Genomic DNA, 21,900 nt, shown 5'->3' with positions numbered 1-21,900 from the left:
TTTTAGTAGAGACGGGGTTTCACCGTGTTGACCAGGATGGTCTCGATCTCTTGACCTCGTGATCCACCCGCCTCAGCCTCCCAAAGTGCTGGGATTTGTATTCTAAACTCTTAAACATGAGTGAGAGGGAAGGAGAAGGGCTGAGAAGGCAGCAAGCAACTAGACCAACATGAAATACTAAATACAATGAAAACTACAAAATAGTGTACACAACTGGTTCATACTGAAGCTAATGATCACCTCTAATTTTCTCCTCCTCAATAGTTTCCTAAAGAAAAAACAGCAGGGTGCTGTGGCTCATGCCTGTAATCCCAGCATTTTGGGAGGCTGAGGCGAACAGATAACCCAAGGTCAGGTGTTCGCGACCAGGCTGACCAACATGGTGAAACATTATCTTTACTAAAAATTCTAAATTAACCACGTGTGGTGGTGCACACCTGCAATCCCAGCTACAGCTACATGGAGGTTGAGGCAGAAGACTCACTTAAACCTGGGAGGCAAAAGTTGCAGTAAGCCAAGATCATTGTGCCATTGCACTGCAACCTGGGCAACAAGAGTGCAACTCCATCTCAAAAAAAAAAACCAAAAAAAAAAAAACAAAAGCAAAAAGGCTGAACACCAGGTTGTGACATAGGGATCAGTAATAGGAAGGTTCTTCTCTTTGTTTGCAATGACACTAAGTCAAGAAATACTCAAATGTTACAGCTGAAATGCAAATTAAATGAGATTCAATGTCTTACTCTTTACATATTTTTAAGTTTAATTAGTTATTCCTTGGCTTTCTAGTTTTGCGTGATTGACAATGAAATAAATATTAATTACCCTCTTTTCTACATGTTTTCTTCAAGCCTCAAAGGTATATCAAACTTCCAAATACCTACCATTTCAACATCAGAAACAGGTCCAAAGCTGGTGACATATATGTCAGTTTTCACTTCTGTAACAGGACCTAGCAGGTATGAAGTAAATAAGTGTGAAAAAATAATTACCTATTTTACAGACTGGGATGGTTATATAATTACAGAGTAAATACAGATATGACATATCATGTTTTTACAAGCATCTTAAATTTTCAGTGAGACAATATATCTCTACAAAAAAATGTAGACCAAAGCACAACAAAACCAGAAATCAGTGTTTACTTACAGACAAAAAGAAACCCCAATTACTTACCAGGAACCTTGTTTCTTCTAAGATACATTACCCCTGGGCACTGTTACAACAGGCAATGCAGAGACACAAAAGCTTTTAACCTTTGTGATATTTTATAGTCCATCATCTGATTGGCCTCTATAAAGAACTGAGCTGTTAAAAAAGGGAAACGTGGCCACAGGAGTGAAGAGGACAAAAACCATAATGGCTGTACAGGATGCATCCTTGGAGAGTTGAGGATACTGGTAAATAATTTTAAAAATGATTCATGTCACCTTTATCAACAGGCACAGCATCCACTGGTGATTGGGATCAAAGAAAAACTTTCCTGTAAGTAACAGCTATTTATGCTCTGCTACCTACTAGCTGTACGATCTTGTGCAAGTTATTTAACTCCTCAATAGTAGCAACCACAACCAGCAGGCAAGAACTTGATAGAGATCAAATGAAATTGCTGAAATAAGATGTTCTACACAGCAACTCTCTCATGAAAGTATGCATTCCATGTGAGGTTGCCTTTGCTTCTGACAATGACCACTACTGAGACTCTTTCCTGTATCCAAATAAGGCTGGCTCATGAAGAAACACATAGGGATATTGGCAGAAGAGAAATGTGGGAGCATAGTGACAATATGGCTGACACAGATTTTAGACAAGGGAATACAATCTGGGTTTAGCACAATCTGAGTTTAACATGATGCTTAAAATCAGAAAGTTTAGAGTTCAAATTTGGTTCTAATGTGTTCTAGTAATATGATCTTCAAGTCAGGTATCCTCATAGTAAATATTTTAATGAGTATTAATTGAGATAATACTTGTAAACCATTTGTCCCAGTCTCTAGAACATAATGTGCTCAATGATGACAATAGTCATCATTATGAATAATATAGCATTTTATTATTAACAAAAATATAAATATTATTGACCCTTGAACATAATTTCCTTAAACAATCATTTATAATGCTGTATAGCCAGAGGCTAGGTATTCTGTAACTGCGAAGAACAACACCTGCTATCAAGATGAAATAATCTCTCACTTGGATTCTGGCTGGGAAATGGGATTTAAGGCAAAAAAAAAAAAAAAAAAAGACAAAGAGAAATTGGTATCACTTAATGCTCTAGTTCTAAAGTTATCCTCATAAAAATAAATCTAAGTGTTTCTTCTTCTAAAGAATGAAGACTGATCCACACAAAGAAAGATAGCTCGAGGGAGAATGAGGAAATTCTTTATTGAATAAGTATCCTAAGAAAAATAGAGCCTTAGGCAGTACAGTGCAAGAAAAAGTCTGGATCAGGCTGATCTACCATGAGATTTAATTTTTTCAAGACTACATCTATAGAAAGCAGAAAAGTTAATTAAATTTTGATTTAAATGGAAAATTGGAGACAACAACAACAAAACATGGTAGTAATGAACTCATTAAAGTGAAATTATTCCAGGAATAGTTAGGTAACCCAGGAAGCAGGTAATGTGTGCTGAACCCTAGAAGATAGCAATTTCACTCAAATAAGTTCAACAGTGAAATAAATCACTATCTTAGTTTCTTAAGGACAATTGCAAGAGTATTAAAACCAGAAACACTATGTCGTTGCAAGTCAAGGCAAGCAGAGATAAGTTAATCAGAATAATTGAGGTTGATTATGTCCTGACAACTAGTCTATTCAACAAGATTCTTGAGAAATCAAAAGTTACTTTGAAGATCTGTTTATGGAAGTGGTTCTCAAACCTTAACTATTAATACTATTAAACAACTAATAGCATGTGTATATATGTATATGTGCACATATATATGTACACACACACACACACACACACACACACACACACATATATATATATATATATATATATATATATATATCTCAGAATCACTTGAAGGGCTTGTTTAAACACAGATTGCTGAACTCAACACCCTGAATTGTTGATTTAGTACTAGGCATAAGGTGCAGCCTCACAATTTGCATTTCTAACAAGTTCCTAGATGAGGCTGTTCACTTTACTCTATTTTACAGTGTTCATCTGTTTTTCTAGAATAGTATTTACAATACCATGTGCTATAAAATATTAACATCATAGGTATTTCAAGGGAGTGAGGAGTCTAGGAGAGAGAATAATTAGGCCAATGATATTTTTTCTTTATAAATTTATTTTAAAGTGTGTGGGTGTATGCTAATTCTTGTAGTTCCATAGTTAAACAATGATTCCATGATAATAATGAACATTTTCCAATTCTTGCATTAACATGTTACTTTCTCAATGATTCTTGAATATTGTTTTGTGTTCAAAATTATAACGTTACTATTTGTGACATTCATTATTCAGTATTTACCTCATAAGTTCTTATGGATCTTTGAGTCTGAGTGAGATCCTAAAAACATTTGATTGGTAAAGGGATTTCATTCAGACATTAATTCAATAAATGTTTGTAGAATGAGCGCCAGTTGTATACTGGGCTCCCTGCTAGGCTCTGATGCTACATTGGTAAACAAAACTCAGGAACTCCCTGCCTCAAAGAGCTAACGTGACATTGGGGCAATCAGAGTATGAATACAGTAGTAAAAAGATAAACTAAATGACAGAATGCTACCATTTCTAAGAGGAAAAATACAGAATGGTAAGAGAATGAGAGACTGGGAAGGCCATTCTTGATTTGCAGTCACAGCTGCTTCTTCAAAGCAGTGACTTTTAAACTCAATCTTGGAGAATGAGCATGAGCCATTGCAAGAACTGGGAAAATTGGATTCCAGGCAGAAAGAAATGCAAAAGGACAAGATCAAAGACAGGAAAAGGGCTGAGTGCATGCAAGGACTAGAAAAGAGGTCAATGGGGCTGAAGCAAAGCAAGGGAGGGACAGAATGATGAGAAATGAAAGCCACAATGATAGAATAAAAACCAGGGTACAGTGGTTAGAACACTTACTCTTGAACTCATAATCTAAAAAGTGGCATCTTTTAAGCAACATATTTATAATACATGTTATGGTGACTTGTTAAAACTACATGGAAAATAAGTTGTAGAAATATCAGTAAAAGATGGAGAGCTATAGTATTGTTATGAGCTAAACTGTATTCCCTCCAAATTCCTATGACGAAGATCTAATTCTTAGTACCTCATGATATTACCATATTTGGAGATAGAATTTTTAGAGATACTTAAGTTAAAATGAGGTCACTAGGGTGGGCCCCAATCCAATATCAGAAGTGTAGATTAGGACACAGACACACACAGACACATAGTGGAGACCAGGTGAAGATGGAGAGAAGATGGCCATCTATAAGCCAAGGAGAGAGGACTTAGATGAACCCAATTTTGTCTACACTTTGATACCTCCAGAACTGTGGAAAATTAATTTCCTATTGTTTAAGCCACCCAGTCTGTGGTACTTTGTTATAACAGCCTTAGAGAGCCCAAAGGTTAATCATTTTTCCTGTGTTCTTTCCTGGATCTCTCTTCTTCTGATATTCAGTCTATCTCTGTCTTTGCTTATAGGCTGTGGTAAGAAGTTTGATTGGTATCCCATCATTTGGAATTTGCATCCCATTAATGGGAGGCCACTGGGGGTTTGAAGTAAGCAAATTTAATGATTGGATTATACTTTTTACAAACTTATTCTGACAATGGCATTGACAATACATTACAGGGAAGCAAAAGTAGAAGAAGGGCTCTTCTAAGAGGCTGCTATACTAGTGAAGCTGAGAGGTGGTGATAACACCTTGGACTAGGGATGTGGCAGTGGGAATAAAGGGTGGACAGATGGAGGAGCAGATATGCTCACAGGGTGTGGGTATTTTCCAAAGAACAATACACAGAGATATCATCATTGCTATTTATTGAAGATCAATTATGTGCCAGATAGGCTACTAGAATCTTCCCATATACTATTTCATTTAATCCTCACGACAGCCTCCAAAGGCACTATCTTCATGAGAATGTTATGTATCTGGAAACTGAGTTCACAGAGATTAAGTAGTGTATGCCACAGCCAGGATTCTAATCCCCTTGTATTGATCTCTCAAGCATGTGCTAGCTTTACTATACTATATCACCAATAATAAATCAATAATTACTTAGGCAAATATGGAACTTCATATCTACAATATAATATATAATACAACATACTATATCTACATTTTCTGCTTTATTCATTAGTTTCTGAAGCATTTTCTCACAGCACTTTTCACACGTTTACGATTATTCATATTACATCCTGCCTGGGTCTTTCTAGCTGTAACAGCAAAGGCAAAATCTTAATCCTTTTTGAAGTCCAAAACTAGCACAATGTCTTGCACATATTGGGTGTTGAATAACTGTGTTTTGTCATGTTCCTAATATTATCCCAGTAGTGATTTGAAAACTCATCAAAAGGAAAAATTAACAGAATTACTTTCCACATCCGTTAAACTAAAAATATTTCCAATTTAAAGCATAAACTGTATCTTATTTTGTATTTGTATCCTCTGGCAGAACGAATCACAGGTTTTAAATGTAATGGGCTTCCGATAAATCAGTTGTCAATGAAAAATGGTCACTATGTAATTAAGAATAATTATTAGAGACATCTCCTCTAATAAGACAGTTTAGGATGTTCAAAGCAACCTACTAAGAGTATAATTACATGGAAAACAGATAATTTTGAGATTGGAAGGATTTCTTCCCATATTTGATACACATTTGTGCAGCATTAAAGACATTTTTTATTTAAAAAAATTCTACTTTGTTGGTAATAGGGAAATATTTTTTATTCCCTAAAATATGGTTGACAGTCTGTAAGGTAAACAAGATGATTTAACAGTTTTTTTTGTGAAAGAAAGCCAAAACCAGCAAGATCAAATTCAGGGAAATACTACCGTCTAATTATTGAGTTTAACTTGCTGGGAAAGTGGGAAGTCAATTAACAATGAATCAGATGACCTCCCAGTTTACTTTACTTTTGCAGTACAGGTATGGCTAAAGATGGAATAATTTTTGAAATTTCATCTCCAATAATAATGTCTAATTTGCTGTTACATCATGAGAAAGACCTATGGTGTTTGCTGATCTTGAAACTAGTTCATCCGCATTTTCCATATTGCCTTTCAAGCCATGCACTTGAGGAAACATTTATAATTTTTCAGCCACCTACATCATGTATCCACCATGAACTTACAAAATACTAGTGACATATCTCCAAAGATGAAGACACTTGAAGTATTTAAGCAATACAACAACAAGGAATCCTAAGTGAAATGCATAAAGAAATCTCTTTTTGATAGTCATTTACAAAATATACAAATACAAGCCTCCCTGAATATTAAACAAAGACAAGAGATAGCCACTGATATCACTGAAAGAGCAGAAAACACTATAAAGTTCTAGAAGTTTCTTTCTGTTAGGAGACATTAAGGATTAGGGCCTCCCATGTCATATAATCCTTCTATCAATCCTGGTCTACTTTGCCAATAATTAAAGCTGTCAAATAAATAAGAAAAGTAGGAACAACAACAACAATAAATACGGGCAAACAATGAAAACAAGTAATTCACAGAAAGAAAATTCTTGTAGCCAAGAAAGATTGGAAAAGATATTCAACCACATTAGAACATAGAATCTGAAAAATTCAAATCATTTCACAATAAAATGCCATTTTAAGAAATACCATTTCAAGATATATATGTGATGTATCTTGTGTTAAAGAGGGTATCTGGATCCTGAATGTCATGTTCATTGTAAACTGTAAATGGGAGTTGATTTTGTAAACTCATCATGAAAAATAGTTTGGCATTATCTTGTCAACTCCCACTTACACTAAGATCCAGAAAAATCCATTCCTTGATATATATGCAAAAGAAACTCTTGCACATTTACAGCAGGAAATTTGGGCCAGGATATTCACAGCACCACAGTCTTGGAAACAAGCAAAAAGCCTACTGCCAACAGAGCAGATGAATAAGCTGGTTTCTTTGTAATGGGAATATCACACAGCAGTCAAAATGAATGATCTACTGCAATATACAACAATAAGAATGATTTTTAGCAATATATAATCACATTAAAAGCATCAAAAGATTATATATAGCAAGTTCAAAGCAATTAAATATTTTAAATTACTTTTAAAATAAAGATAGTCCATCTAAAATGACATTCAAAGGAAAACTAAGAACTAATTTTAAAATGAATTAAAATCATGGTTACTTTAGGCAAGGAAGACAGGAAGATAGGATAGGGGAGACCACGTAGCAGGATAAAATTGTCCAAGTCCTACACTTTGTGCTAGTTTGTGGTTTAACTGGTATGTTTATTATAGTTTAATAAATGATTGAACAGATGAAAGGATATATAAAAAGAAGATTATGTATAGACCAGTAATGAGAGTGTGTCATAAACCAAGAACTACTAATTCAGGCTTCAAATCTGTGTACCTGTGGCTTATAGAATAAATATATAAGAAAATAAATATATAAGAAAAACTTAGAGCATAAGGCAGTGATGTTTAATGATATACACAAATGCAATCAGATGCATGTTCTCATCTAAAAGAAATTTAACAACTCAGTGAAGTATTACCCAAATATCCACCACTTTTCTAATATCCTATGATCTAGATTTTACAATGTTTATTTCGGGAAACACTGAATGCAATGGATATAGCCTAACCCTAAAGAAAATGTAAATATAGCACCAGCATATTGTATATCTTTTTTTGTTGTTGTTAATCAAGAACTTAAGAAAGTAAAGTTGTGCTCTGAATTCAAATTTCTCTTGTTTTCTCAAAAACATCTTTTTTTCAGCTATCCCTGCCCTACAGTCTAATATTAAATATCCTCTACTAGATTATTCACAGTAGTAAAAAAAACATGTTATGGTCTAATAGTGAAAAAAGAAAGGCAAACTTGCCTCTTTCTCTTCTCTAATTCTTCCTATTCACTCCATCATCTATCTCAATAATTTGTTTTTCATGCCTAGCGTCCACTTTCTTTTGTCAGTACCATGACTTTTTCCTTATATACAACATCGTTCCCATCAACTTTGAAAGTATTTTTCTTTCTCCCATTTCCTACCTCCTTCCTTCTACCATCCCATTTCTCTGCTTCCTTGTACAAATGCTCAGAAAAATCGTGTTCCATTCTTTCTTGAATGAACTCAATCAGACTTTCATACCCATCATACCAACAAAACTGCTCCAACTAAACAGTTAAAAATCACTGAAGATACAGATATTGCTAAATCCAGTGGCCAATTTTAAGTTCTTATCTCTCTTGATCTGTCAGGAACATTTGACTTAATCAATCCCTTCTCCTTTCTTTCTTTTTCCTCCCCTTATCATTTTACCTTACTTTTACACACACTCCCTTGGTTTTCCTGTTACTTCACAAGCCACTCCTTTTAAGTTTTCTTGGGTCAGAGATTCTGCCTCTCCTGTCTGGAGCCATCTCCTAACATTGGAGACATCAAAACTCAGTATTTGTACCTTTTCTCTCTCAAACTTTATCCCCTGTAATCTTTTCAGATTTCTGTCTTTAAATACCATGTATATTGACATGCTCGTCATCCCTGAATTTCAGGCTCATCTCCATTTGATGTGTGATAGACATCTCACAGGTACCATACCTGCATACAAATTGCTCATCTATGCCCCTGGTCTGCTTCTACCACAGTCTTGACAACTCAATTTTTCTAGGTGTTCAAGTCAAAAACTTTAGAATCAGCTTTGACACCTCCCTTTCTCTCACATCCCACGTTCTAGCTGTCGTCAGTTGACTTTAATTTCAAAATATCCTGAAGCCAACCATTTCTTATAAATTTGCAAACTTCTCTGCTACCAGCTTGGTCAAAGTATCCATCATTTCTTGCCTGGTTTATTATGGAAAAGCTCGCTGCATCTGCCCTTGCCTCTGACTGCCTGTTCTAAACACAACAAGAGCCTTTTAAAATTAGTTCAGGCCTTGTCCCTGCTAAAATCTTTCCAGTCACTTTTGATCTGACTCAGAGTAAAAGCACAGTCCTAATCAGCCTGCAAAGCTGTACACAACCTTGTCCTCCTATCACACTGGTCCCCTCTTATGCCTCAGCCCTGCTAAACTTCACTACAGGGTCCCTGACTTCCTGCTTAATATGTTTGCACTTAGAGTTCCTCCTCATTCATTAGAAGACCCCACCCCAAATGTGGTTATGCTTTTACCTAATTATGTTCAGTGTTCAAATAGCACTTTCTTAATGAAGTCTCCCCTAATTATTCTACTTAAAATTGCAACCCCCTCCCCTGCTTTACATTACTCTATAGCTGTTAACCAAGATTTGGCACACTATATTTTACTTATTTCTGTTACTTATTTTCTATCTCTTCCACAGTGTGAACTTATGAGGGCAGGAAATCGTGCAGTCCTCCCCAACTTTAAATAACACCAATCTTGCCCAGTTTCTCAAAATAGAATTGAGAAGTCATTTTTTACTTTTCTCTCTTTTTTTAACATTCATATCAAGTCAATTGCCAATTCTTTGTTGAATTAAACCTCCAAAAAACTCACTTACGTATATTCATCTTTACTACATCTGCCACCTTATTCCAAGCAACCATCAACTTAAGAGAACTAAAGTAAAAGTAAAACAAAGCTTCATTGGTCTCCCTGCTTCCAATTGCCCCACTTCCTTTTCTACGCCTTCCTTTATGCAGACAAGATGGAGCATTTTTCACTCTTAAGTCAAACCATATCATTCTTCCCTCTTAGAAAACTCCAGTTGCTTCCAGGTTCACTAAGAGAACAATATAAGCTCTTTCACAGGGTCCCCAAAGACTCTACAAGACTTAGCCTCTGTTTACCATCCCAACCTAATCCTATGAGATTCTTCTTGCTTTCTGGCTACAGACACACTGGACTCCTCTCATGGTCTACATCACACTAACTGATGATCTACCTTTAGACCTTTGCACTTATTTTTTTTTGTTCCCTTTGAAAATTACATTTACTCTTTTCATGCCTGACACCTTTAGGTCTTAGCTTAAAAGACTTCCATGAATACCGAATCTGAAATAGATCCCTCACCCAATTTTTTCTCGCTTTTAGCATGCTATTAGATTATCTCATAGCATTTTCATTTAATTATTTTATTATTTCTTTATTATTTTCATCTCTCTATAATGCTTAGCTATAAAGTCTGTAAGGGCTCATGTCAGATCAGAATGATATCTTCACAACCTTACATTGTTCCTGACATATAGTAGTCTTTCAATACAGATTGATTTCACAAAATGAATGAATGAAAGAATGGGACAAATTGGAAGAGAATGAAGCTTTACATTGCCGAGAAGTGCTCTTTTCATCTATGTATTTTTAAAACTATTTCTCTATTGACATTTAATTAATAAGGCTAGTACACGACGCATTAACTTTTAAATGGAGATACATGGATCATTTAAAAACATTGCAAACACAATTTGATTTTGTGAGAAAGATACTTCAACTTAACCCAAATGCATGTAATGTTCTCTATTTTCTTTACTATTTGAAAAGTTATTAAAGCTTTAGAATAAAAGTTCTCATGTCTCTCCTTTAGAGGAAATGTAGTTTTGCTTATTTTAAAGACCTACTTAATTTAGTAACAAGAAAGCATGTTCAGGAAATTTGACCCTTGATAAACAGGAGGATGCAAGAATGCCTCTGAAGTGGATATAGCAGTAGACCAGCTGCCTAACTAAGGTTTTAAAGATGAGGGCGTGAGTTGTGACCTTACCAAGGAGTAGCTATAAAATTGGTGGGGAATTCTCTGGAACTTTTCTCAGCTTCTTTTCTAACAGAGGGATGATGCCTGCCCCACTTATCTCTTTACAAGCAACTTTACAAAATTGACTAAAATTCCTTATTCCCATTTCATAGACGTTGTGGAAGGTGATTCAGAGGCAATGATCTGTATTTGAAACATTTAATATTCTAGATCATGTGCCTCAGAAGACTGAGATGCACGAAAGGCTGTGCAACCCTTCAATAAATGAAAAATGAGTAAAGGCAAGTTTCCTAAACCATTTTCTGGTAGTTAGTAAATACCTTAGCTATACATTTTTAAGACAGCATGTAACAGTGTTGAAAGTAAACAAGAGCTACAGGATTATTTTCTGACTCTTTTATGGAAGGTTCACTTGTGTGCTACGTCTAAACAGGTGCAAGCTACTTCAGGATGATAGCAACTGATGTGTCTGAGGTTGAAAGGACTACATCCCTCAGAAGTCCCAAACCAGCTTCTCTCACCATGCCTCCTTCCCTCTCTTTTCACCTTTTCCCCCTTTCTTCTCCAGTGGGAGAATGTAGGAGACAAGAGAGAGGAGATCCTGGAGGGATGTAAAAAAAAAAAAAAAAAAAAAAAAAAAAAAAAAAAAAAAAAAAAAAAAAAAAAAAAAAAGGAAACCATTTCAGTTCCTTTTATTTCCCTATCGCAAGCTGTGCTGCTGAGTTAAAAATACGTAATTTAGTTTCCAAATCTATTTCAACCCCTGCCTGGCCTACTGAGCAATCACAAACCATCCAATTTCAATTCAAATCTTTGCTTTTAGCTTTGTTTGAAATGGAACACAGAGAAGTTGTATAAACAGATATAAAGTAAATGCCCCACAAAGAGCAGGAGCAGGATTATAGGAATCAGGAAGTAAATCCATATTTATAGCCTACTAGTCAAAATCTGGATTGTTTTCATTTTATTTTTAAAATACCAAACTTTCCACAGCGTATGCAATGTCATAAAAGGGGTCTGATTTGTGGTATCTAAGAGTCTGTGCCAATGATGAAGTTTCTCATTGTTTTCAGTGGTACACATTTACAACTTCATGTAAACAAATAACACATTTTTTGCAGGTGAGAATCACTATTCCTCTGTAATGCTGAGAATACTGTGTGTTTACAGAGAATGACCTACTGCTAAAAAGTGAATCACATCTACCATAAACATTTATCAGAAAAGCCAAGAAAGAAAGAAAGAAACAAAAACCCATGTTATGCTACATAGTAAATGTTTAAATGGTTAATCAATTGCTAATGCTGGAAGTCATGTTAATTCAGCTCCTTCCCATGAAACTATAAAAATATTTTTAGGTGGGTAATGCAGATCACTTGTCAGTGACAAGTTAGATGACTAATAATGTCCTTGAGACATTTAGCAGAATTACGATCAACCAAAACCGAGTAAGGTTTCACACAGAATATTTTCGCTTGTGTTATTGTCAATATAATGCTAGATGGTAAAAATAATCCATCTACAATGGATCCCTTCTTCCATTTGAATTATAACTTGCATTACAGCCAGCTGGGCAGGTATGATTTTAAATTTCAACATTTATAATAAAACAATTTCAGTTCTAACTTTTCACTTTCATTTATGTTCTGGTATATCAATTTTCTGATGAATATTTGAACTACGTGGGACTGGATACTTGTCTTATTTTTTTCTTCACTTGAAATGTCAAGTTTAAAACATTGATGGGCAGATAAATCCTCTTTTATTGATATAATACTGCCTTAAATGGTATCACATCATCTGAACCATTCTCCACAACACTATTTTTGATCTAAAATGGTAATTTCCCAGTCACTTATGGAAGATCATGCATTGACAAATGATTCACCTCTTTTCAGATTTGCATGAAGGCAAATGCAGTGCAGGCAACCTATCCCTGGAGAGGCAACATGAAAAGAAGCAGGAGAAACTTTCATCCTTCTCATCTATCCTTATCACTGTCAATATACAAATGCTGGCTGGGCGTGGTGGCTCATGCCTGTAATCCCAGCAGTTTGGGAGGCAGAGGACGGTGGATCACTTGAGGTCAGCAAGTTCAAGACCAGTCTGACCAACATGGTGAAACTCCATCTCTACCAAAAGGTATATTTAAAAAAAAATAGTTGGGTGTGGGTGGCATGCGCCTGTAATCCCAGCTACTTGGGAGGCTGTGGCAGGAGAGTCGCTTGAACCCAGGAGACAGAGGTTGCCATGAGCCCAGATCGTGCCACTGCACTCCAGCCTGGATGACAGAGCAAGACTCTGTCTCAGAAAGAAAAAAAGAAAAAGAAATAAAAAATACAAATGCTGAATGAATACCCTCAATGGCTTCCCATAACCTTCTCATAAAATCCTAGAAAATAATGGTTTGGAATTCAGAAGACCTGATTTCATCCTCTCATTGATATACTATGTGCCCTTATAGACATCACTTTCCCTTTCTAGACCTCAGTGTCCCATCTGTTAAATGAGACTAGACTCCAAAAAAGTCCGAATTCTACTGTATCCAACTCTATTTTATCTCCACCAACTCTTTCTAGCCTCAGGCCATACTCCTACCTCACATCACATGCTGTCCTGCTCCCCATTCTTACTTTCTCCATTCTCCCAGCATCTCCTCTTCCACACACCCTCAACAGGAAGCATAAAGTTGCTCCATGCTTCTAATATTAGATGATACTCATTATGTAGTATCTGATACCACTCCCATCTGCATGGCGTTGTCTTTCAAATACACAGCCTGCCCTGGGTTTACATCCTTCTACTCCCACTTACTAACTTCGAACTTGCACTAGTTACTTAACTTTCTAAGCCTCAATTTCCTTATCTGTAAAGTGGGGATAGTATTGGCTTTCAAAGGATTGTTGTGAGGGTTATACAGAGTAGTAATGTCTATAAAATGCCTGGTATATGTGAACATGTTATTAAATAAATACAATATTACTGGCTGCTATTATTGTTACCGCTTGAATGTAAGCTCCTGTAAGATAGAATATTTGTCTTATTCAACTCATTTGCTGAAGGGTAATTAGTGCAGTGTACTGTAAAGAATAGGGAATTTGAGATCAAAGAACTTGGGTCAAACCTGTGAATGGGACCGTAGCAAGTGATTTGTCCTCGTTCAACTGGACTGAGAAGCTGTTTGAGGTTAAGAACTGTATCTTAAGATTTCTGTGGACCTAGTGCCTAGTACAAAGCTTGGCGCATAGATTTCCATTATATATGCAAAGGAAATATGAGTATAAAAAAGAGCAACAGTGCTGTTAATGGATGTGCCTCTATTAAGTCTTTTAAACCTATTTTGTTGAAGAAAGCAAGCTGAAACATCTCTAACTTTAGTCTTAGGAGGAAAGCAATGACACATCCCCATAAAAGAAAGAAAGAAAAAAAGCATCCCGCTGTAGAAGAGAAAAGGAAAGGTCTGGGTTCTCTAGCATAGCAGGCAGCTTCATGCCCCAGATTCATGTCCTAGGTAGAACGCTGGCCAAGGTTTTGGCAGAGGCTTGGACACGTGGGAGGAAGAGGGACTTCGGTTCAGCTGCTTCAAGTGCAACCTGCTCTGAGCGAAGTGGCCAGGTTCAGGGAAACTATTCTCAGCGAAGAGCGGCCAGGCAGCTGAGCCTAGACTTCCCATTTTTGACTCTTCCTCTCCAACCTCCCCCACCCAGCAGTCAGGTCCCGGGAGGTAATTAGTGTGGGGGAGAGGCAAAGCTTCTGAGGGGACAGGGAGATGGGAAAGTACGGGTGGAGGCGGTCTTCTTGTCATAGGTCTCACCAAGAGAGGAGAGATAGAGATTTATTTTTGCACGTGAGGCATACCTAATGATATTCCCACAGACAGACAGACAGGCAGACCAAGAGAGGGACAGACAGGGTACACTTGCGCTTTTGAAATCGTTCATACCCCCAAATCCAGGACGCAGCCTGTTGTCATAACCATCGAGCAAACTGTCCAGGATGCGGGTGAAATTTTCTGTGCACAATTTCTCCTCCTTTTGGTTCTGTCCTGGGGAATCGTTTAAACTGCAAGAGGGAAAAAAAAAAAAAAAAAAAAAAAACGGGGGCGGAGGAGATTATTTTAAGAATCCATCAGAGAACAGGTGCAAACAGGTTTGTTTTCTAGGGAAAGAGTCGCTTGCCCCAAGCTAAAGGCGACGAAGCTGGGGGTTGGGATGCAGAAGATAGAAATGGTCAGGAAAAGCGCGCCCCACCACAGACCCCCAGTGCCCACACGCCTCTTGCGCCCTGCACCCTTCGTGCTCTCCGCATCTATGCGGTCACAGAAAAGCTTGGCTTTGGCCCCCGATCTTACAGCTGAGATAAGAAGATCTAGTCCGCCCAGGGCGGAGCGAGTGCCCGAAGGGGTCCAGGAGCTGGCCATTTCTCCACTTTCCCGTCGCCCACCTCCCCGCACACCCCAGAGAACTCACCAAACCGCCAGGCACAGGAAGCGCAGGAGGGCGAAACTGACCCCGGCGGATAGAGCGATCGCGGGTACCTTCTTGGCAGAAACCATCTTTGCAACATGCCATACTTCAAGCCTGTTCACGTTTCCAGGCTCTTCAGATGCCCTGAGCAGGGTGCGAGGAGAGGGCAGAGAGGCTCCCGCGGCGTGCGCACACTCGCGCTCACACTCGCCCGCGCTCAGCCAGCCCGAGCCGCGGTGGGCGTGTGTGTGCACGGGGCCAGGGGAGGCGGAACCTGCCTTCCTCGCCCCCTCCTTTCTCGCTCAGCGTTCAATGTGTATGTGGAGCTATGTATACCGCTCCACACCCTTTCGTGCCCGCGCGCTGGAGGTTCTGGGGTTCGCATCCGCGCGCTCCCGCTGCAAGACTCGGCAAGTTTGTTCCGACTGTAACTCCGGGATGAGGACCGGGGTCTCTCGCCCCTCCTCCGGCTCCGCAGCCCCCCACCCCAAGTGGGCTCCCCGCCCACAGCAGTGCTTGGCCTCCTCCCTCCTGGCCCCCTCCCTTCCGCTGGGATTTGGATCTAACCAATGAAGCTCCTCTCTCGTCAGGTTGTGCGAGGACCTGTTTGTACCCAGAGTCAAGGTTGGAGGTAGAGAAGGGGTGGGTGACGGGGACTGCTGGGCGTGGGGTGGGAAGAGGTGGTGAGGAGGGGGGGACAAGTCCGGGCTCAATCGACCTTTGAGACCCAACCCGTCAGGTGTTGTGGGGGGTGGTAGGGAGGGCGATGGAACCAAAAAGATTCTTCCTGGTAACAGGGGTTACCACTCACCGGACGGACTCCCGCCAAACTATCGTAAAGTGGACTCCAGCCTCACCCTAGTCCCAGCATTTGCTAAGCTATGGCTTTAAAGACACCCCGTTTCTTTACCCGCCTCCACTGGACACGCGCTCACCCTCCGCGTTGCTGCTCCATCCTTTTCTGGAGAGGAGGGGAGAGGTGGAGACAAGCGACCTCTTGTCAAAATCACTTTCACTTCTTTCGACACTCTTCTGTTTCAGAACGGAGTTGACTTACTTCCAGAGGTTGACCGCTTTAGGTAGGGGGAAAGGACGGCTGGAGAGAGGGAGAGGGGGGAAAAGAAAATGTGTGTGTGACAGAGGCACACACAGAGAGAGAAGGTGGGATATGGAGAGAAAGGATACATAAATTGAAATGGAGGGGGACAAATCTTAGTTCCCTTGTGACCTGAAAGGGATCACTAAGCTCTATATCTTTAGTGTTTTATTGAGCAAAGATAAGCATTCCCAACAGATCTTTGAAAAGTATTTATTATTGACTTCAAGGGGGAAAAGCGTCTTTCACATTAGTAATGATGCATGTGGAAATTTTCATATGATGGACCAATGAGCTAAGCAATTCCCATACCCTGGAAACAAACACCAATTAGGTTGTATTGGGAACTCTGATGACTTGTTCAGGTTTGGATGACTAGTGGACGGGTACGAAGTGGGAACTCATTATATTAGACAGAGGATTTGTTTTTTTGTGTGTTTTAAATGTTTGGAGTCAAGTTTTCTTTCGAAGGGAAAGCCAAAAGTGCCCATCATGCTCAATAGCCAGAGCTCCGTGCTCTGTATTCTGTACTGCTTCCTTCATGGAATTTGTCACACATCATCTTAATTCCATCTCTATCATTCTTTTCTCATAGACTGTAGTCTCTCTGAGGGCCCGGGCTGGGTAATTTTTGCTCATCTGTGTTTATTTTATCTGTTGCTACAGTGCATGCCACATAGAGTGTCAATAAATATTTATAGAATGAACAATTAAACAAAGCAATGAATTGCTTGTTCCCAGATCCATCTTATAAATTTGGATGAGGTTCAAGCTCTCTCTTTTGGGAAACATAATTGAAGTACTAGTGCATCCTCCAAAACACACCATGAAAGCACTGGTCATCACAGATTCTCCACATATAACATTATTTCTCCAATCTTAATACTTTCCTACATTTTTAAAAAGAGAGTCTAGCTCTGTTGCCCAGGCTGGAGAGCAATAGCACCATCATAGCTGACTGCAGCTTCTACCTTTTGGGCTCAAGGGATCTTCCTACCTCAGCCCCGAAGTAGTTGGAACTAGAGGCATGTGTCACTATACCTGCTCAATATATATTTATGTTTATTTTTTTGTAGAGATGTGGAGGCTCTGTGGTGTCACCAGGCTAGTTTCAAATTCCTGGCCTCAAGCAATACTCCTGCCTCTGTCTCCCATAGCTCTGGGATTGCAGATGTAAGGCCAACCCTTACATCTGTAAGTCTTTTCCTATACTTTCTAAAACCTAAATTGGTATTTGCTAAACTACTTTCCCTTGCAATTTTCATTTAAAAAATATACACATCAAAAAATAAATACAACCTAAAATAATGGCTTTGGGGAAGAAGTTACATATTGTTAAAGATAAGTATCTTTAAAATTCAAATTTAAAATCTGTGAAACTATTATATTCAAATTAAAAGAACATTCTTTCAGAGTAGCTACTTCCAGTTATATTTTTGTTAACTGGGTTATAGCATTTAAGTTCAGCTGAAGATAATTCTAAAGACATTTTATTTTATTTTACAGTATTTCATTTATGCTACTTTTGTATTACTTCAAGAAAACATATGTTGAATTTCACTGCCTGTAATCTTTAAAAAAATTGCCTATTAACATGAAATGTTTTTTTTTTAGAACTCTAACATCCTGAAAAGTTACAATTTACCTCAATTTACAAATATAAATATGCTATTTTTCCATGTAAACCCCTATTTGTGATAGCCCAGGATTGTGAATGAATTATACTACCCTCAAATATCATCATGTTAAGCAAGTCACATTTTAAAAATTTAACAAATGGGTTTACTTCAGATATAATAAGTTACAAATAATACAGACAGCCCAACTGCTAAAATCTTAGGATGGACCCTTCAAAGTCCACAATGCCTATGAAATGCCTTGAAAATGAACACAAAATTTTGTTTTTATGTAATGTATTTTTCTGTAAGACTGTTTAACTCCTATCAAGTTCTTATAGGCCATGGACAACTATAGTATGGATCAACATTTTAATATTAAAAAACGCTAGAACATTCAACCAAACAAGTGAACGAATATTGGTAATTAATGTGTGATAAACATCTCTATCCCATTTTATATTGCTGGTTTCTATAGGCTATCATGTAGATTGTAAATCTCTTGTGGGTACTCAGTCCTATTTATTGCCAATTTATCATATGTCCAATGAGCTTGGTACACAAAATATTTTAGTCCTAATGAAGTAAATAATTTGAAATAGTTCAACCTCTTCCTCTTTTTTTTTTTTTTAATTAATTCTTTCTGGTAAATATTGAACCAATCGTAACCATTTGAGTAAGGTACTGGTATGAATTACTGCTTTAAATTCTGAAGACTTGTAGATGTAGACCCAGTTTGAAACACTTCTGTTCCAATAATTTAGAAGCTATTGACAATTTTAGGTTAATGTATTCCTCTGCCCATTGCATTTAGCATAGGTGAGAAGAATTGATTTGATACTCTCTTAGTTAATACATTTTCTTATTTGTATTAAAATAGTGTTTCTATTGAAGTATTACCTGTATACCAGCTATTATCATTGTTGAGTTATAGATTTTTTTATCTTCATTCATTTCTTATTGTATGTATTTGAGGTATACAACATGATGTTTTGATACACATATATATAGTGAAATGACTTGTACAGTCAAATTAACATATCCACCAACTTATCTTTTTGTGTGTGAGGTGGGAGCCCCTAAAATCTACTCTCTTAGCAAATTACTGTTCAGTGCACAATGAAATATTATTAACTATGGTTTCATGCTATACATTAGATCTTATCATCATATATAACTGTAACTTTGTACACTTCAAGCTCTATCTCCTAAATTCCCCTCCCCACCATCCCTTCTTTGGTAACTACCATTCTACTCTCAGTTTCTATGTACTTGACTATTTACAGATTCCTCAAATAAGTGAGAACATTTCATATTTATTTTTCTGCGCTTTCTGTGTCTGGCTTATTTCAGTTAGTATATGTCCTCCAGGTTCATCCATGCTGTTGCAAATGGCAGTATCCTTTCTTTTTTAAAGCATATATATATATGTGTGTGTGTACATGTATTACATATATATATATATATATATATATATGCACATATTCACCCACTGATGGACACACATAGGTTGTATCCATATCTTGACTATTATAAATAATGCTGCAATAAACATTAGAGCTCAGATATCTCTACAAGATGCTGATTTTATTTCCTTTGGGTATATGCCCAGAAGAGGGACTGCTAGGTCATATGATAGTGCTATGCTTAATTTTTTGAGGAACCTTCATACTGTTTCCGCAATAGCTGTACCAATTTACGTTCCCACCAACAGTGTACAAGGATTTCCTAATCTGAGGGAATTTAACATACTGTATTTGACTAAACATCTCATAATACCAGTTAATACTGCTGTCAAAATAAGAACTTTTTGCCATGAAGTTAATGTAAATTTAGTTATTTCAGAGAAATTACTTTAAAAAATTAAATTAGGACAATATTTTTACCTGAATAAACTCTACATATGAAATTTGGAAATTCAACTATTATAGTATATTTCAATTAATTATGAATATATATTATATTAATTGTTTTTATAATTGTCTGAGATCAAGTTGGACGTTAAGACAGTATATCAATACTAATAGTCTCCAAGCTCTCACATTAATTTAAATTATATTAGGAAATATTTGTTATTCAATATTAACTTTTGTTTTATTTGAAAATCTGATTTTTTAAATAAGTACAAAGAATACAATTTAATGGGATACAATCCAAGTAATTTATTTAATAACTAATTTTTAGGCTTAATTGAAAATACCTAATAATATGTGAAGCATTATTGTTTTCATCAGACCTTGAATTCTGAAATAAGCTCTCAGAAAAAGTTTAGAAGTACTACTCCAAAGAGCCATGATTCTCTGTGTGTATGTGTGTGTGTGTGTGTATGTGTGTGTGCACATGAGAATGTTCTATAAACCCTGTACAGAGTACTAATTATTAGAAGAAACATTCCTTTAATTATGTTAGTATATGTATGGTATGTGTGTATTTTTAAAGTTTCTGAAAAAGATACTATTGTTAAGAAATAGATTTATTTTCAGCACCTAATAGTAACAGTTTGCAAGGATAATTTATGCATTACCAATAGTGCCCCAGATTAAACCATATAGTTCATGCAGAGGGGATACACAAAGATGAAAATACTGACAGGTCTGATTCATTTGACAACCGTTTAAACGTTGTCAAATTTGTTCCCAAGTGCATATTTTATAATAAATACAATGTTATGTCTTGTTTCAAGAGTGATAAGGGACTAGTAGAACTACTTTGGAAAGCAGTTTGCCAATATATTTAAGTTTAACATATTCATACCATATGACCAAGCCATCTAATTTTAATTTTATAGCTCCAAGAAACTCTCAAACATGTTCATGAGGCGACATCTAAAATATGTTATGTTGTTCATAATACTGGAAACTTAGAAACAAATTAAATGTCATTTAACAGGGAAGTGGATATATTATATTGTGGTGTAAAGAGAGAACTAGACAACAATTAAAATAAGGAAATAAGGTATATGTCGCAATATAAATATGCCAGGAGTAAATGCACACAAAATAAGCAAGAGGCAGAATAATGAAAACATTCTCAGAGTTAAAGACACCAATGAGAAAAACTGTTTAGTTTACAAGATAATGGATTACAAATAAAAGAAACAGTGCTAAAACTCCTTCTGCTTGTAAGATAACAAAACTAGCTAGCATCGGTTAACACCAATATGGCTGTTAAAATAGAGTTTGCACAGAATAGACATACTGACATCATAGCCTGAATTTTCATTGCATGTTTCATACTAACTCCTCCCAAATTTGCACATGGGACCCATGAGGAGGCATGAAGAGATACCTGTGTATGCTCAAGGACCTTCCAGACCTCCTCTTTTCTTCTACCAATCTCCTGCTAATTCCAAAATCTACCCCTTAAGCTTTTTCTAATAAAATTACTACCTTCAAGTCAGCACAGGGAGACACATTTGCGCTGGACTCACGTCACCTTGTTACTTAAATTGCAATAAAATCTTTTCTTTTCTCAAAAGCTCTTTGTCTGATGACTTCTAGTACACCAGGGAGCAAACCTCTTTCTCTCAATAATAATAATACCTTCAGCAAAATATTCATATAACATTTAAAACATTAAAAATTTATGCATTTTGTCAGCATATATGTAGCCATATGAAAAAGTCTGCATGAAAAAATAAATAACAAATTCAAGGTAATGGATATCCGTGGCAGAAAGAGGAATGAAATAAGGAAGAGAAATATTAACCATTTCAACTATTTATGTACTGCTCTATCTCATTAAAAATATCTGAAGAAAATATGGCAAAATGGGCCGGGCGCGGTGGCTCAAGCCTGTAATCCCAGCACTTTGGGAGGCCGAGGCGGGTAGATCACGAGGTCAAGAGATCGAGACCATCCTGGTCAACA

The 21,900-nt window shown here is 37.1% G+C and overlaps 2 protein-coding genes across 6 annotated transcripts in view; one reads left to right on the top strand and one right to left on the bottom strand.

Annotated features, from left to right (window-relative positions):
* Positions 1–16,390, bottom strand: part of GABRA4 (gamma-aminobutyric acid type A receptor subunit alpha4) — a 76,257-nt gene extending 59,867 nt beyond the window's left edge. Inside the window, exons 1-3 of one of the 3 annotated variants that reach the window (XM_017540335.2) lie at positions 15,323–16,390; positions 14,797–14,915; positions 882–949 (exon numbers count right to left, since the gene is read on the bottom strand). In XM_017540335.2, coding sequence (XP_017395824.1) covers positions 882–949; positions 14,797–14,915; positions 15,323–15,408 — 273 coding nt within the window. In that variant the 5' untranslated portion in view covers positions 15,409–16,390. The remainder of the gene's footprint in view (positions 1–881; positions 950–14,796; positions 14,916–15,322) is intronic. The other 2 variants (XM_017540336.2, XM_037742646.1) reach the window with 2 other exon arrangements.
* The window catches only part of GABRB1 (gamma-aminobutyric acid type A receptor subunit beta1), a 444,633-nt gene continuing 438,603 nt past the window's right edge, over positions 15,871–21,900 (top strand). The window contains exon 1 of one of the 3 annotated variants that reach the window (XM_037742647.1): positions 15,871–15,943. The gene's annotated coding sequence lies outside the window, so the exon portion shown is untranslated. Of the gene's footprint in view, positions 15,944–16,286; positions 16,399–21,900 lie in introns of those variants that run through there. The other 2 variants (XM_037742649.1, XM_037742648.1) reach the window with 2 other exon arrangements.

This window comes from Cebus imitator, unplaced genomic scaffold, assembly GCF_001604975.1.
Source record: "Cebus imitator isolate Cc_AM_T3 unplaced genomic scaffold, Cebus_imitator-1.0 Scaffold124, whole genome shotgun sequence".
Classification (NCBI taxonomy): Eukaryota; Metazoa; Chordata; class Mammalia; order Primates; family Cebidae; genus Cebus; species Cebus imitator.
The sequence above is the reverse complement of the archived record's forward strand: the minus strand, read 5'-3'. Positions and strand labels throughout refer to the sequence as shown.